Source organism: Streptopelia decaocto (genome assembly GCF_964273445.1).
Source record: "Streptopelia decaocto genome assembly, chromosome: 2".
In the NCBI taxonomy this organism is placed as follows: domain Eukaryota; kingdom Metazoa; phylum Chordata; class Aves; order Columbiformes; family Columbidae; genus Streptopelia; species Streptopelia decaocto.
The window spans coordinates 141,055,592-141,074,242 of NC_138655.1; the positions used below are offsets into that span (position 1 = coordinate 141,055,592).

General features: G+C 36.3%; 2 protein-coding genes across 7 annotated transcripts in view; both read left to right on the forward strand.

Annotated features, from left to right (window-relative positions):
• ABCB1 (ATP binding cassette subfamily B member 1) overlaps window positions 1-10,009 on the forward strand; it is a 55,590-nt gene extending 45,581 nt beyond the window's left edge. For all 6 annotated transcript variants that reach the window (XM_082045342.1, XM_082045347.1, XM_082045344.1 and 3 more), the window contains 6 exons: window positions 1,059-1,199; window positions 3,132-3,288; window positions 3,738-3,935; window positions 6,101-6,307; window positions 7,161-7,307; window positions 8,695-10,009. In XM_082045342.1, coding sequence (XP_081901468.1) covers window positions 1,059-1,199; window positions 3,132-3,288; window positions 3,738-3,935; window positions 6,101-6,307; window positions 7,161-7,307; window positions 8,695-8,901 — 1,057 coding nt within the window. In that variant the 3' untranslated portion in view covers window positions 8,902-10,009. The remainder of the gene's footprint in view (window positions 1-1,058; window positions 1,200-3,131; window positions 3,289-3,737; window positions 3,936-6,100; window positions 6,308-7,160; window positions 7,308-8,694) is intronic.
• Window positions 10,010-17,229: 7,220 nt separating this feature from the next.
• LOC309435867 (ATP-dependent translocase ABCB1-like) overlaps window positions 17,230-18,651 on the forward strand; it is a gene marked incomplete at its 5' end in the record, with an annotated part of 49,170 nt that continues 47,748 nt past the window's right edge. The window contains 2 exons of the mRNA XM_082044608.1: window positions 17,230-17,241; window positions 18,507-18,598. Of these exons, the coding sequence (XP_081900734.1) occupies window positions 17,230-17,241; window positions 18,507-18,598 (104 nt within the window). The remainder of the gene's footprint in view (window positions 17,242-18,506; window positions 18,599-18,651) is intronic.

Genomic DNA, 18,651 nt, shown 5'->3' on the forward strand with positions numbered 1-18,651 from the left:
TCAAGCTGCTGTGTTTTGAGTCCATATCTCACACCTTGCAGGAAAATGCCCAACCGTTCTCCAGGTTGACGTTGATAGGATTGCTCCAAGGCTTCTATCTTAACGTTGTTCTAGTATAATTAAGAACTTATTGCCCTGTGGGGCAATTTGGAAAAGAGAGGATGTGGTTTTCAGTTAATGTTTCAGTGGGTGTCAACCCACTGATTAGGCAAAGTTTTTATTTTATAAAAATAGAGCTTAGGCCTTCTGTTATACTGGATTAATGTACAAATCAGCTACGTAAAAGAAAAGTCACAACAGCCTCTTAATCAAACAAAGCACACTTGTGAATCTGGCTTTTGTTTGGTTTATATTGTGGTTTTTCTAGAAGGAACCATTCGGTTCTGACTTTGCAATAGCAGCAATAAAATTATTTTCTTTTTTTTTTCTGGTAGAATTCACAGTTATAGAAAATTTTCTCTCTGCCTTGTTTTTAGTTATAGACATAGTTTTATCATCCAAAATCTAATTTCTGCACCATGCATGCAGGCTTAATCTTATTTGAAAGAGGAGTTTTGATGGATTAAATTTAAAAGAATCATATTCTCAAGTGTTAATATCGAACTGTTTGTTATTTGATTAACATAAAATTGCAAGTAAAGAAAAATGACACAAAGATTTTGTTTTGGCGGAAGGTGAGCTAACAGTTCTGCTTGGTTTTTTTTCCTCTTACATGATACAATAGTAAATTTTAAATGTGTTATTTACATCTTCAAAATGGTAAACATGGACTGAACTGCAAAGTGTTTTAACACTCAAACTATGAGATGGTAAGACAGTAACTATACATAGCAGCTAAGCTGTCACCTTTTTCTGCACCTGTATTCTTGAAAGTAAACAGAATTCTAGAAACAAAACAAACTTTCTCTAGGACACAGTCTAACAGGAGACAAGGGGTTGTAATGTTTAAGCACTTCCCATTTGTAATAGTATCATCTGAAGTCAATTTATTGTTTTTTCCAAAGCAGGATTCCAGTATGATCACACATTGTTATGAAAATATACATTTGTTCTTACAGAAATTCTGTGAAGAAGGCACATATATTTGGAATTTGTTTTGCCCTTTCACAAGCAATGATGTTCTTTACCTATGCTGGCTGTTTCCGGTTTGGTGCCTATCTGGTGGTAAATGGATACATGGAGTATAAAAGCGTGTATTTGTAAGTATCTCTTTTGCAAGCTTTTTTCTATCAGTCCCGATAAAGGTCTTTGTTTGCTGCTAGGGATATCATAAATCCACTGGGTAAGCTATGGGAAAACAGGCAAATTCTTTTACTGTACTTAAATATAATGAAAGCATACTACAAAGTGCATTCTCTAGGTGACTACAGAATCTGAGCTGTTCAAGTAGGCCTGATTTTGGATTTCCTTTTCTGTATTTATTTGGGACTATAATGTTTTCCAGAGGTTGAAAAAGTATCCTACTTATGTCACTTTGTTTATTCTTACCAATCTTATTGTTCATGTCACTGCGAGGTCCTCTGTATATTCTAAAAAAAACATAGATGTACCTGTTCAATGAAGCACAATACTATAGTAAAAATCTTTTTAAGAATAGGTCATCATCATCATCTTCGTTATTTCTACATCAGGTTTTTTCATTGAAATTTGAAATCTTCTCTAAAATACATGTTAAATAAATGGATAACAGGATTCCATAAGGTAGATGCTGTTCACTGTAAGGGAAGGATAACGGAAGTGTTTTAGATTATATTCTGATAACAAGCTTGTTCACTTAAATGAATAAATTTTGTGTGGGAAATGAAAGTATGAACTATGAGTGAAAGAACAGTATGTGGAGTTGTGTACATACCCATAGCCAGGTGGAACATTTTATTTTTAGTTTAGACAGGTGCTTGTCTCTAAGGGCACTTTTTAAGTTTTCAAGGGCAGAAACTGTACACAAATTAAAGGAATTGTTTTGAAATTATAACATATTCTTGGCTTGGGTTTGTAATTACTGTTTATCCAATCATTTATAGCAATACCTAAGAGCCCTTATCATAACTAAAGTCCCATTCTTCTAGATCATATATAAACTCAGAAGAAATATAATTTCTGATTTAAGAGGCAATAGCTCAATACAGGCCTATGGAAAACAGTATGAAAAGAATGAGATTCTACTAATATAGGTAACAGTGACCTCAACACCTAAGAAAGGCCAACCGTACCAATTTTTTTGTTGAGAACCCATTTTAACTAGAAGCTGTTGGGAAGTGCCTGCATCCCATCTGCTCTCTGAGCATCTCTAGCCAGCTGAGGAGTGAGCTTCCACTGGCTCTGTTAGACTTGGAAGGGATTGTCTGACATAAAACTGTGTGAGATCTTCCAGGCTGTTCAAATGCAGAATAAACCAGATTAGTTCATATAGGTCTGAAAAGATAAAAATTCATGTAAATGGATTTATTTTACTTTGCCTTAAAAACAGGCTAAGAGGTCTCACATGTCAGTTACCAGTTTGCAGTGATGTGTAATCCTGTGCTGTGTGGCAGGAATTAATAGCCGAGGACAGCAGGTTCTGATACCAGTCTTGTGTAAAGGCACATGTACATTCACCATACAACACTAATAGTGTATTTTTCAACCTTTTTTGGTGTTGTGAACCCTTCAAATTTTTCTGGCAGAGCTGTGATAGCAAATTAACTCTTTATTGTCACCTTGTTACAGGCTTGATTTCTTATTTTCATTGATGCCTTAAAAATTAATCACTAGGTCCCAGAGGCCGTTGAACCATAGAGAGGAACCACAGCAACAATATAACAGGATTAGAGTAACGATTTTACCCTGCATTGACCACTTTCCTCCTAGTCCCAGCTGAGACTTAATATAGTTAACCAGTATTAATAATTAAAGAAATTAGTGCTAATAAGTAACAAAACCATTGGAGGGTTGTTTGTCCCACTTAATTAAAAGAGATACAAACAAATTTCTGGAGCTAAATAAGTAATTAAAGAAGCAATAGTTGGTTAATACTTTATTCTTTTTAAGTTTAGTCCGCTTTTTTTATCTGAGTAAAATAAAAAGTTGACTGCAGCGTCATTTCCATTGTCCTTTTTGTCACTGTCTACTTTTTTTCCTGATTTCTTTTATAGAGTGTTTTCAGCTGTTGTATTTGGTGCAATGGCATTAGGACAAAGCAGCTCTTTTGCTCCAGACTATGCCAAAGCCAAGATGTCAGCAGCTCACTTGTTTCTGCTGTTTGAAAGAGTACCCTCAATAGATAGTTACAGTGAGGATGGAGAGAAACCTGTAAGTAAGCCATGTGTAATGGGTGATATTATTTATCAACAATATGGACAGTACTTTTCTCAATTCCTCCAAAATGTTATTTCCTCTCCTGATTACTTCCCTATCTCAATGTAATCTTGACACTATCCAAACACAACATGGACCAAGTTCTCTATGATGAGTCCAGCTTTTGCCCACATTGTCTAAAGGTTATTTGTTTTGAAAACCTGGTTAAAAGTGCAACTTGTGTGGAACTCAACCAGCAGAATTATGACAATTTTTAAAATAGGTCAGTGCTGTACTTTGATTTTATAGCTTCGCAGAGATTTAGACTACAGAGTTAAAGTCAGCATTCCAGCAAATGCAAAATTCTATTTTCAGCAGGGAAAAAAAAGAGACTTCTGCAATTCTATTTGACTAATTTGTCAAATTGTCTTAAAGACGTAACAATGATACTGTTTCAATTATAGGAAACATGTGGGGGAAACATAACAATCAAAGATGTGGCATTTAACTACCCAAATCGACCAGAAGTCAAAATCCTCCAAGGTTTGAATCTAAATGTAGAAAAGGGACAAACTCTGGCTCTTGTTGGTAGCAGTGGCTGTGGAAAGAGCACGGTTGTTCAGCTGCTTGAGAGATTTTATGATCCACTCGCTGGAGAAATGGTGAGTATTTTTGTAAGAACATGTCAAAATGTTAAGTAAGAGTGTGCTTATTTGGTTTTATGTGATTAAGTATAATGGATTTTTTTTTTAGTTTTATTTTAAAAATATTTTTAATGTTAAAGACAATCAGTGTCTCATTTGGGTTCCTTATTTAAATGTGGTTAAATAATATAAAGGAAAAAGTCCCAGTTTCCCACATTATAATGAATTAATAGAGCAAGATCTGTGTGGTAAAAATATGCCTGATCCACAGCCCAATGATGGCTTTGAATTCAGAGCAAATTTCATGAGGTTTTTATGTTAAGAATACTTTAAAAGTTATTAAATATATGTATCTACTTCTGTATAATGTAGTAATAGAATTTGTCATCTATGTTTTTTCCTAAAACAGTAAACATTGACAAAAATAATTTTTATCATCATTTTGACTTGTCAGAAACATTATTCAGAGTATGCCCACTTGCCAAGTGAGAGATTGTGAATAGTTTTAGTAGTTTTGGTTTAAAATACATCTAAGGTTTCCAACCCTACTTATTCAGCAACTCTACATATTTTTTTCACATAATGGTGTTGTTTGTTGCCTTTTTCTCTTTGATATAAATGTGCTCAGAGATTTTGTTTGAAAAAGAACCCACATATTTTGGGTCAAATTAGGTGAGAATGAGAAGGATTTCAGAACTTGGCTCTGCAGAGATATTCACAAAAGATAAAGCAATGCTTAGATAAGGCCTAGATGCAATGGACAATATTTTTTTAAGGTTGGAAATGCCCATACAGGTCCAGTGTAGCAAACTGATGTGTAGAAAGAAGCAGCACAGGTGCCCCAGAAGCATTTTTAGCCAAGTGCAATGTCATTACCAATGTTTGTATCCATAAATGACCAACAATAATTTACTGAAGAGAAAAGCACAGATCTCTGACATAGAAACCGCAAACACGGTGGACAAATTCACAGTCTCAGCTGAGTGCCGGAAAAACAGCTGTTCACAACAGTGAGCACTATGCGGGTCTGGTAAAGAGAGCAACTATGCCTAAAAATTGTGCTATTTGATATCATGGATCCAAAATGCATAATAACTGAGTCCTCTAGCTTCATCAGCAATTTTTCTCATCAAGTAGGAAACCTTATTAGCCTACAAATCCATTGGAATTCTAAGGAAAAGAGGTGGCAAATATCTATGTAATTGAAAGAAATTTCTCCTTTCTAGCTTCTTTTTCCCCTTTTACATCTTCAGATGTAGAAATGCTCCCACTGATTTCAGTGCATTTTGAATCAGGTTCATTATGGTCTCTTTCTTTTGAAAAACAATTATGTTGGCTGTGAATTGGCTGTCCTAGCACAAACTGTGGAATTAGTAGATTAATCTTGTCCAGTAGCCACACTGTGAAGTGGGCAATTACCCAGCTGATCAAGTCACTCAGCCAGAGCCTGAGCACTGCACCGGGTGATTCTAGTGCAGATACAACAGCCCTCTTAATGTCCTGTTATATTTGTGTCCAAGTTGATATGACTTGTGTAATTATGAAACTGATCTAGCTGGAAAAAAAAAAAAATCTTTTATCATTTATCTATTAGACAATGATAGCAACTCAGCAGCCAAATGTAGCAGAAGTGTGACAGAGTTGCCAATAAAGAAAACTGGATGCAAATAATGTGTTAAGGAATCCAGAAGTAAATTTGTCCATTCTCAGGCATTACATCACAATTAAGTTTAAGATTGGAGGCTGGACTTAGAAGTGTGTGAATGAATGAACTCAGTTCTTTATTTTAATGGAATACTACTGCCAATCTGTTCCTTCAGTGGGAATATATGTGCAAAACAGGAAAGTTTTCCCAAGGAAGAAGGAAATTAAAGAGCTTTGCCCAGAGTTCTCTGAAGTTGCCTCAGCATATCCTGTGTTCCCCTGTCTTCAAAAACAGGATTAAATCTTGAAGCAAAGAAAAGGACTGAAGTAGCAGAAGGGACTATCCTCACTTTTATATAATAGCCCTTAGAAAATTTTGGAACATAGAGGAGAAGGAGGGGAAGGGATTATGTGAACTTGCAATACAGTATCTCTAAGGAAAGAGCTGCAATTGCACAGCTTCTGTGTATGAATTTACAGTTAGGTCTCAAACACACATATAGCCATATGACTGAAATGTAAAATGTTTGATCTCTCAGCTTCTTGATGGCAAAAATTCAAAGACACTGAATATCCAGTGGCTGAGAGCTCAGATTGGCATCGTCTCACAAGAACCAATGCTGTTTGACTGCACTATTGCTGAAAACATCGCATATGGGGATAACAGTCGAGAGGTGCCGCATGAGGAAATTGTTCATGCAGCAAAAGAAGCCAACATCCATTCCTTCATTGAATCACTGCCAGATGTAAGTTATTCATTTTCTCTCCTTCTCAGAACTGGAGGTGACCTACTGTGGCAGGGAAAAATTGTGTCCATTTATAATATGATTCCCTGGGGTACAATAATTCCCTGAGGTGCAAACAGATCTGAAACTGATTTTCAAATCCTACCCTTTCTTAATTGTGTTTGCAATACTTATTTTCACTCTGGGAAACTCCATTGTCAGGCAGAGAGCTGAACATTTAAGGTATTAGGGAAGAAAATCCACAATTATATCTAATGGAGAGCTGGAAGTGTGGGGTGGTTTATTTTAAGTGAGTTAAACATTTCCTTTTAAGCTTCTATTTATCTCAAGCATATGTACAAGACTCCCCTAGACTGATGAGTTTCTTATGCATTTCTTACAGTTATACCTAGTCAGAATTTAAATTTCTACTATTCCTACAGGTCAAAAATTACTAAGAAGGTCTTTCATATATATATATATATATATATATATATATATATATAGATGACCAACACATAAAATTGTAAGAATGAACATCTTGGTCAGATGAAAGGTCTGCCATGCACAAAATCTTGTCCCAGGCAGTGACCAGCAAATATTTACAAATACATATTCAAAAGGGCCAAACATTTAATCACATTTCCACTGAATTCTCATCCAACTTTACATAATGCATGACTTGGGAACTTCCTAAGGTAGACATCATGCTTTGTTATTTAATAGTTCTGTATGGATTTTTTTTTTTCTGTTTTCAGAGAGCTATTGGCATGGAATATGCAGTTTATGAGTGGCTGGTGTCAGGGTTGATATGCTTAAGTACACTTCAGAACTTATTTATATTCATAATCTGAACTTAATATATTGTTTCTAGAAATACAATACCCGTGTAGGAGACAAGGGAACTCAGCTTTCTGGTGGTCAGAAACAACGTATTGCTATTGCCCGGGCTCTTGTACGCCAGCCCCACATTCTGCTACTGGATGAAGCTACGTCAGCCTTAGATACAGAAAGTGAAAAGGTAAGTTAACTGTGAGCCAGGAGTCTGGAATCTAAATCCATGTTTGTTTGCATTATGAATATTGTTTTCACTCCCACAGATTAAAGCCCAAGGCTGGAAATAGAGTGTTTTTATACAAATTGCATGCTGATGATAGACAAATATAACAGTTTTACTCCTCCTTGCCAGACTCATCCCCACCTTTTATTTTTTTGCACCTGTATGGCAGTAGGCAGATTGAAGGAGCAATGAAAAAGGCATTTCTTTGCCTGGAATTCTTCAGGCTTTAATTGGAAAAGTGCTGTCAAAATTGAATCAGGTGTTATAAACTTCAGAAGCTGGAAAAACTGAAGATGCTGTCAGAGATTCTTTTTTTCTGGGAAATGACCAAATCTTGCTTTCATAATTTTTCTTGCTTCTCCTGTTGCTTTCCAGTCCTTGCTATATGTTCATGGCTAATATGCAAACTTCCTGTGAAAAAAAATGCTAGAGCATTTATTTTTTAAGCCCAAAGCTTGGTATAACAGAAGTAAAATCTAGCTACAGAAAATCAACACAGATCCTACAAAAGTACTCACTATTAATGAGGCAAGTATTATAACAAATATTATAATCTGAAAAGCTCAAACCCTATGGATTAAGTTTTGATCACTTCTAGGCATATAAACATAAAGTTTGAGGAGAAAATGACATTAAATAATTCCAGGATTCTCTATTTTCTTAATTATGTGCCAGTTAAGTACAGAAATTTTATCTTTTATTCAGCATTAATAACCATAGGGAATAAGGAAAAGAAAGCAGAGATTCTTGTTAGTATTTTTCTGTCAGTGGTAGCTTTAAGAAAAACATGATTCACAAGACTCCCTACAAAATCATGAGAACGAATATGATAACAGTTCGCCCAAGACTGCTGACCTAACTTTCATATGTAATTAATTAGCCATGGCAGGGACCTCTGGAGGTCTTTAATCAAACCTCCTCTTCAATACTGAATTCAAAGTAGGTTGGTTTGTGCTGTGTCCAGGAAGGTCCTTGAAAATCTCCACAGAGATTCAACAAGCTCTCTTTTGTCCCTGTTCCAATCCTTAATTATCCTTGCAGTGAATATTTCTCTTATAGACAGTCAGAACCTCCTCTGTTACAATTTGTGACTATCTCCTCTTGTTCTGCTATAACACATCTCAGTAGTGAGCCTGGTTCCATCTCATCTTCTTAGCTGTCATGGCATCATCTGCTATGACAGATTTGACTCTTTTCCAGCACAGGCTCATTCTAAAACAGGAAGCTAAAGCCACACATATTCCCTTTCCCTCACTGTCATATTACAGTTTACTTCACAGACAGCAGCTGAGGTGTATCTCACAATAGCTGACAGAATTGTTCACCTTTTGGCTTGTTCCTTGTGCAGATTGTCCAGGAAGCGCTGGATAAAGCCAGAGAAGGTCGCACCTGCATCGTGATAGCTCACCGCCTCTCCACCATCCAAAATGCTGACAAGATTGCTGTGATTCAGAATGGCAAGGTCGTAGAGCAAGGAACCCATCAGCAGCTCCTGGCTAAAAAGGGCATCTACTATTCTCTGGTCAATGTTCAAAGTGGGTCATGCAACATGTAAATTAAAGGCAGTACTTATCTCTGAATTGTCACTGTAATTACTTCCGTGCTGCTGGTTTTGTCACTGTCATTATTTCAATATCAATAGTTTTATACTTTTGGTTTTCCTCCTTCCTTTTGTATGTCCAACAAGAAATACTGAGTAAATATGTACCAGTTTCTCACTATTAGTTTTCATTATTCAAACCACTCTACTATGTGACCAAAGCAGAAGCCTATTGCACTACTTAAAAAACAAAACAAAACAAACATGCTAAGCCAAATGTAATTAATATGAGCTTTCTTTGAACTCTGTCAAAATCATGCTAATTAGGCATGTCTGGTAAACAACCTGTAAACATTTTAACGGTCAGTAAAAATAGTTTTGCTACTGCCAGAAACAAACCTTAAGCCTTATCTTCCCTGTGCCTGTGTAGGGCAGTCAGACCTGGCCTGTTAAGCTTGCAGATCAGCTGGAGCTTGATGCTAGATGTGTCTTGTTATGATGTGGAGTTTTAGGCTGCTATGACAGCAAAGGTCTTGAAAATATGGGTGCCGGCTGAAAACAAGGGTCCCAGAACTGGAGGTACTTCAGTGATGGTCAGTTACTCATCACTGAAGAGGTGCAACCTTAAGATATGGGAAAAAACTGCCTTAAGTAAAACATGGAAAAGAAGCAGCAGATTATAAAAAACCCACAACTGATGGGCAAGGCACCTGCTGCAGTCTGGGAAAGTAGTATCTGCAAATTTCCCAAAATCATAGGGGTCAGAGGTCAAGGGCTAAGAACTCTCTAAAGATTGCAATATTTTATAAAAGGTGAAAACTTGAATTTGGACTTGGAGGAGGGTGAAAGAAGGACATCGTTTTCAGCATTCGCTTCCTTCATTGAAGAGCTCTTGACCCCGATCACCCTGATGACTGAGACTATCAAAGTCTGTAACCATCAGCACTAATTACATAGCATCAGCTCTGTGGTATTGTATATTAGTTGCTAATTTCAGATGACTGTTAAGGACTAACTGCTTTGAATATGTACTAATAGTGATTAATAATTATGAAGAACTAACCATTTGCAATGTATATTGTTAATGAATATCTATGCAGTAAAGCTTTTTTTTAAGTTTAAATCTGTCCTGATTAATCAGTCTTCCACACTTCTGTCATAGTAATTTCCAGCTCCCTGAGATTTATACATGTGATCTGCCACATCTACCTGTAGATATTTATAGACACACAGCCTAACCAACAAGCAGTTAAGCTCATCAGTGTACTAATAACACTCTCCAGAATGTTGATTATTGCAGTCTCACTGTATTCCTCTTGAATCACTTAACTGTTTTCTTCTGTTCCTGCCTTAGATGGAAAAGCAATTTGACTAGCAAATTTGTTTGGTTTATATTTATGTATGACTTGATACAACAGCATTTTTGTTCATGAGTAATGCTATTAGCCTGCATCATAATATAAATAAGTTATACTTGCAGTTGCGAGAGTGAAATATATATTCTCTCTGAAGATTCAAGTGAGAACATATTTAAGTTGATTTTTTTACTAAATTCTGGATTTTATTTTTATTTTTTTATTTTCCCCAACTTCTCTTATTTCAAAAATGCTTTATTTACCAGACAAATTTAGCTCTTTCTGAAAATCAGGCAAACACTGTAAATGTTTTACACAGTAATCTGATAATGTTTTGAAAATTTTGACCATATATTTAAAAATCTTTCAGAAATCCATGACAAATATAGAAACTTTCCAAAATAATCTATTTTTCCATATCCTTTTCTTCCACATTTCTAAATACGTATTTCCCCTTAGCTGAGATTTATGCAAAAGTTTGCATAATAATTGCTTAACACCTCACTTTTGGTTGAAAGGGGCTATAAGGACAGGAAGCGTTTTCTTTTAAGGAAAATGGATCTTTATTTCCAAATCCACCATGAATGCTTAAATAACTATATTGCTGATCACAAATGCTTTCCTTTAAGAATTTCCTTTTGGAAGACCACAACAACCATATTACTACTATTGTGCTACCACCAGATGCTTCATAATGTAATTTTTAGTCACAAAGCCAAAAGGAGAGACAGGGGCATGTGTTCTTCACCATATTCTATTCATACACTTTTACATTATACTCTTTAACCCAAAGGACGTGTTGATCAACCTAGGACAATTCTGCTTTAAGTACCATTATTCCACCACATCTTTCCACAGAGCATAAGAGACCATACTTCCTAGCTCTGTCTTTTCAATTAGGCCCTGAAACATTTTGATTCACCTTGATATCATAAGCTATTCATCTGAGCTCTGAGTCCTCCTTGTTGGCATGGTCAGCACTTGTTTGCGACCATAAGCATGGTGAACACTCAATGATGCACATATGTTGTTATTCTGAAGCAACAAGCCCTTTTTTCCTGTGTCTTGTTCTTTTGGGAACCTGCAGCTGTTTCAAGCAGAACTCACCTTTTTGGAGGAAGGATATCTAACAGTGCTTTTCAGACATTCCTTGTGTGTCTTGCACCATTACCTTTGGAACAAGTCTTTAGAAAGATGTCATCGTCGATACCACTTTGGCAATCCAAACCACTTTCCAAGGATATGCCACTGACTGTGGGAAAAAGGAAACAGGAAGCATTTAAGTTCAACAGTCTCATAGCCTTCCTGCTGAAACAACTAATAAGAAGAGAACTCTCAGAAGAAAAACAGGGTTTAGGTCTACAGAGCCTTTCTTACTGCAGATTCTTATCAGAGTGTTGAACGCTACAGTGTCCTATTGCCCAGCGTTTTCCGACATACTTATCCCTGCAAGGGCAATTTGCTGTTCCTTATGCAACAGACTCCTCACCTACTACGCCTTTCTATAATTTCTGTCATAGAACAAGGGCATAAATAAACTCCCGCATTCTCCCTCCCCTCAAAAGATTCTGAAGGAGTATTTCTCACCAATGCCACAGACCACCTACTATCTACAAAAACTGTAAATCAACTCTGGATCTTCACTACTCTCTTCTTCAGGCATTCCCTCAGAGTTCTTCGTAAACTATCCCCACATGTCAGGAGATGTTCCACAATCTTCCAGCATGACATTGACTCCCCAGCAACCTAGCCTTCATGGAACCAGTTTTCCTTCCTTATGAGTAAATCCTTTGAACCTCTTGTCTCTTGCTTGCTGCTACACTCACACATTTTCATGTATTCATATATACATGAAAACAACCTTCCTGGTAGCATTCATTTCTGCAAGACACTAAAGATCTCCTTGAAACATCTGTTAATGGGTAATTCTTGTAGTCATACTTAGTACAAACAGACACGCAGTTAATCTCTTCCTTAAGATGTATAGTCTATTTGTATATGTATAACTTTTCCTCCTATTCCTCTCCCTCAAAATCCAATTTACCTTTGTCGACATGGTCATCAAAAGGAAAGAGGAGGGAAGGAGAGGAGAAACATGGCACACTGCCTATAAATACAGGGTGAAAGCACTCAACTAGCAATTACTGTGCAGAAAAAGCCACTTTGTAAGTGGATCCATGGAGAGTTTAAATAACTGTTATTGTCAATTACCCAGTCTTTCTTCTAGATAAATTACCTAGAACAATGTAGTTTAGTCACGCATTCATTCTGTATTTCTAAGACAGGATGGTATCTTCTATTCTAGATATTTTAATATAGTAAACTGAAAGCAGGAAGTAGGAGACAGGACCAGCAGCTACTTCAAATCCTTTGCTGTGAATGCCATGGACTGTAGAGATATCAAAAGTAGAGAACAGGAAGGAAAAGAGCAGAACACACAAGGACAACTATCTTTAGCCATCTCTATTATTGTAAGGTGAGTAAATTTCCTTTTGTCTTTGCTTATTCCTGCATACGTTTCATTCTAGCTGTACACTGTTAACTAAGATCAGTACACTAACACTGTTGTTGTAGAGATCTCGGACAGGACTGCATCTAACTGAAAGCAAACATTCATGTCTAAGCTCATTTCTTTAAGCAAGCCCATCTTCTGCAGGCTTAACAAAGATCTACCCAATGACATCCAGGCACAGTTCATCCCATTCTAGGGCTGCTGTCACTAGCAGGTCAGATTAACAGCAAGATCATATTGTATCTCTTCATGAAAGAACATGAGTCTGATTATTGTAAATACTGACATTATCAAGGCCTTAGTGTAGAGAAAATTAGTCACACCTTGACTGACTGCTGTATTAAAATAAGCATCTTAGATCCTACGCTACATAATGTTTCATAAAAGTAGATCTGCAAACGCTAGCTGCAGTTCTGTATTTACCAAGGCAGAGAGATTTTTAATGGAAATACTATAAATTGTATGGGGCTGTTCTAAAATGCCCAAACATTTAAGTCATTGATATTTTAGATAACTTAAAAGTAAAGACTTTATCTGCATAGGTGATGTATATATAATGTGTCTTAATAGATTCACCATAAGTGTCCATGGGTATAAATTATTTATTTGCTTAGTAAAGGAGACAAAAATGTTAACAAATTTTTTGAATGCAGCAAACAATTGTTCTAAGTTAAAATAGCATGGTATTTATATCATCTAACAAACAGGAACAGTTTTACTTCCATGTTACTTCTGATTTTGTTCTCAAATCACTTATGGGGTAAGTGAATAACTTGATTAATGTGGAATCTAAGAAAAAAATTAAGACCAGGATATGTAAGATGTTAAAATGAAGCAATGTTGAAGGAGAAGGAATGCTTATCTATCTGAAACAGTAACTCATAGTTCCCATCTACTTTTCAAATGTCCTTAATTAGGTCAGCTTTGTTTACAGCAATATATAAAAAGAATCAGGGGAGAGCTTAGAAAGAATTAAGCTACTATAGGTGTATGATGACCAACAGGTCAGCATTATCTACATACATATGGTACATATACCACATTTTGGATTAATCAATATGCTTGCTTCTTGTACAAACTCTTCAGTCATTCCTTGACATGTATATATTTCACAGTGATGTAAAATAATACATAATTTCCATGTTGTTCAAAAAGCAAGCAAACAAATAAACAAAATTTATGCACACATTCCAAGGGATGGGTAGAACGTGGTGCTATGGAATTCTGACATTTTTCCATCCACAAAGTGAACTCAGCATAGAAATTCCTAATCTAAATTCTGTTTTCCCAAGATTTTCTGTTGGGTAGCTCTACAGAAGATTTATCTCCATGTATCTGTCTATTCTTTAATGTAAAAGAAGATGAGTAATTAAATATGAGAGTTATTTATGTATCTGCTAAATCAGAAACAACTCAGACATTAATCTTCATGCATGCTAGAATTCAGAATTACAGTTCAGGATGCTGATATTTCAAGTTTCAGTTTGTTAATGGTATATTCAATGAAGCATACAACAATCTGGCTTTGCAGATGTTTATAATTTGTTTCTTGCAATTTCCTGAGGAGCTCCATAAATCATCAGAAACTTAGCTGCTCACTTGGCTCTCATTTGAAATCTTTCCTTTGAAGACATGATTATTCTTTCTAACTCCCATTCTTCCTTTATTACCCATGAGACTTTAAAGGTGGAAAATTGTATGTGCTTTCTATCTAAGAGTCTTTCATTGATACAGAGTTTCTAAACTATCCTTCAAAATTTCTTAAGAATTCCTTGGGAAAAAAAATAAAAGCCAAGAGGAATTTCTGTGTCTGAACTTTCAAAAAAGTTTCCTCTAAGTTCCTGATAGAGGATGTGTATTTTCTTTATCATCACCAATGCTATTAATCAATAATTTTCCTTTCTGTGGCCTTGCTTTTAATTTGCCACATGATGGCCTCATTTGTTCAGACAACATTTAAGTTACTCTGCATTTTCGTTTTCAAATTTTCTTTTCTTCTTCATGTATATCTTACTCAACTCTATACATACAGTGTTCCATCTAATCCAAAGACCAATATTCATAGGAGCTTTTGGTTACTGTCCAGGATCCTCATTCTCTTTTCTGCCCAAGGGAAGAGTATCAGTTTACAGTCCTGACAGCATTACTACCATGTCTACTGAAGTCAGAGCTCTTAAGACCTAGGCTAAGGCAGTAGACAATAACTGCTCTTCCCAGCTTGTACTGTGTTAAGCAATCCTACTGGAGGCAACCAATTATGGTAGATAATGTTTATCTTAGCATTTAAATCAAAGACCTTTCATTTATTTCTTCCTAATCTAATCTTATTTGTCATAAAATATGTTACGATAAAGAAGAAGGTTAAATGAAAGTCTTCCTATGTATTAAAAATATTTCTGAGTATTACAAGAACAAAGAGGTTTTTGTTTAGTCTGGATAATTTCATTCCAGATACATAGTTTGAGTGCCATTTTCCTAAGTGAATTACTTCTTTAAGAGATATTATGTTGAACACCACTAACATTCTACATTGAATTTCAGGTGTCCTATAATTTTTAAAGGACAGATGTAGAAATTTACAAAACAAGGTATTAAAATGCTACAGTTATGTTAAAGTGAAACTTTTCACCTGCAAGACAACAGGCATTTTACCATTGATGTCAGTATTTTATACTAGCTGAATTTAGTAATTCCTTCTAACAGAAGATAAAAGCATTACACAATTGCTTGATTTTGCAGCCATGGACAGGAATTTCAATGTTTGTTTCAATTTAACATACCACAGACTTTAAAACCGATGTACAATGCACTTGCATGTCACCCAAATTAAAATACCAATCTTAAAAGTATTTAATTATGTAATTGGCAAAACTGGCTGCCATGAGTGTACAAAGATGGTTTATCTCTCTAAGTTCCGGAAACGTCTGTTTCCAGGATGAGACTTCTTCACAAGAAGCAATGTCTGGTGATTATATTCACAAAAATCATAAAAGAAAATTGCCCCGCAAGTGTGCTCTCGTCAAAAAAAAAAAACAAACTTAGATAGCTACACAATTCAAACCTTTCAGTTCCGAGCTGTAGAGGAAATGTAAGTCAGTTTAGTTAGTGAATAGTTTGGTGCTTGAAACACAAAACCAGCCCTGACATTTCTGAGAAGCCTCATGGAGCACTAACACAGCCTTCTCTGGCTGCTCCCACTCATCCAGCTTTAGGAGTTCATGTGTGTGTGGCTGCTTGTACAGTTGGGCACTGGCCGTGACTACAAATCTTATGCAGTCACCTACAAACATCAGAAAAGTAGTTGCAGTCTACCTGCCCATAACCCGCCATCGGTCTCCTTCTAGTGGACAGAGTAAATCCCTCTTTCAGGAGTTTGCCTCAGGATTCCCATATAATTTCCAAAAGCAAAGGATCAGAATATTCATGCAAATAAAAGGAACTTCTCTCTCATATTAAGTCAACAAAAGTTTTGGGCTATTGTTTTTATCCACAGCTTGGTTACTAAATACTCAAATTATATTTCAAATGTTAAGCTTCAGAATACCCTCATGTCAATAAGAAATATTACATCTGGTTCAGGAGGAATCATTTCAACAATTTCAAGTGGTTTTGCCTACTGACTTCAGTTCCAGAGATGATAAATAACTGACAAATTGGCCAGTTACTTGGATTCCAGCCTACGGATTGAGATTACTTATCTTAGGCATTTTTTATCCATTTACCATCATACATGGTAAGAAATTAAGTCTGTCATCTTAAAAGGTCCGTATTAGGGAATTCACATATTAAACGGATACTTGAACACTGCAATATCAATTTGTTCTCAAGTTATATATTTTCCATGTTTACAGAGGTAGCTATGTTATACTATTTGGTCATAGCAAATTCCTTAACTTTACCTTATTATATCTTAGTTGCATTTGACCTAGAGAACCCATTTTCTATTTCACACCTGTTCTTCAGTTATAGCCATCTGAAAACCTGGAGTCTACATTTATATATTCAAAAACCAGACTAGAGAAGGCCCTGCGCAGTGTGCTCTGCTTGACCCTCCTATGGTTTGGCATAGATGATCTCCAGAAATGCCTGCAAACCTCCTCCATTCTGTGATTCTGTGCAGGAAAAACCTTGGTCAGCCATGTGGATCCAATGACACAGCTTCCAGTGCATCAAAGCCATTCAGTACACTACAAGCCATATTAAAAACAAAATAATCATAAAAAGAATCCTTGAAATACTTTATGACCTTTGTTTTCATCTCCAATTTTGGCTGACAGCCTAAGCCAAGGAATCAGCCTTGGGTTGTGTCTCCCCAAGAAGAGACAGGGGTGTTTTGTCATTTTACCAACAAGCCATCACTTCTAACAGTGTATAGTTTTGACAGCATGACAGCAAGCTATGCCTTTACTCAGTGAAAGCCAAGGACTGGCAAACTTTTGTGTTTGGAATTGCAGGACAGCCATAGGAAGCTGAAATATGGATGCTCAGGTACTGCTGTTGTCGCTTCTCTCTCCTCTTCTACAGCAGCTCTCTCCTTCCCCTCTGCCACCTCCTAGCGCAACTGCATTGCTGTAAGTCCCTCAAAGGCCACTCTGAGAACTCATCATGAAGGAGAACGCTGAGTTCCTCCAAGTTCCTAAGAGCTCTCACATCACCAAACCTCATTTTGACTGTTCAAAACTTTTTTTTTTTAAGCTTTCCAACCCTTCTCAACCAACACTATCAAACTCTCAAAAGAATGTTGTTTCTCCAGATAAAACCACAACCATAAAACTTTGAGGTAAAATCGTTCAAGAGATAAAATATAGCATAGTTTAAATCCTATTATAAAAGTTACATGCATTTTCTGTTACCTATTTTAAGAGTAGGGCTAAAGAGTCTGTATGAGCATTTGTCATTGAGGAAAGTATATGATTTTCTGCAAATGAAGTCCATCTTTTGGCCACAAGATACCCAAAAGGGACCACACTGACTCCCATTCAGTTAGATCATGGATCGCTGAACAGTGATAACAAGAGCACCTACCCTTGAACAGCTTATGGTGCATTCATGGCCCAGTGTGATGGTCTGTTCCAGGAAATGGTGCTTTTTTGGTCATTCTGATTACTTGTGAACCTTATGAGGAATGATTAAAATAGGAAGAAAGATAATTCCTTTGGAAGGAATTAAGAGGAGACTTCTCAGACACTTTCAAGAGTGACAATGATAAAACAGGCTCTTCAAAGCTGTTCATCTCTGAGCACTCCATTTCTGGAGGCAGAGTGTACACATAGTCCTTCATAGACCTAGCAGGCTCCAAGGGGGTATGTGCCAGTTTTCAAAAGTAAATTGAGCAAAGTCCAGCCTCACTGCTCAGTCCAAACCAACCTACTCCTATTGACTGTTGAATAACCTTCCAGAACAGGTGAAAACAGATAAAGAACACCCCTCTGGTAAGTCAGCACGTTTATTTTGTCTGAGACAGATTATCAATGTTCAGTAGTGAATATTAAAAACCAAGTAAAAATATCCAGTGAAATTTCATTCTACTTTAAAATACATTTTATTGTTTATTTTGTATTAATGATGGTGAACTGCAGAAATTTGTGTGCTTTGAAATGACATATGTACCAAGGATCGTGCAGAGGTTGTCACTGTGTGGCCTGCTGTTTCAAACAGCACATCAGGATATGGGTTTTTGGATTACTGGTTTGGTATTCTCTCAGTTAAATATTACTGGTAGTTTTTCCTGAGGTACTTTGTTTCTCAAACAGATTAAAATGCATTCCGAAGATGAAATAAAGTTTTGCAGAAATGGTGATAGTATTGCAATATCATATCAGGACTATGGATCTGAAGGCAAACGGTGAGTAGAGCAGTTGACTTCAAAATATTCCCATGAAAGGCTGGACCAGGTGA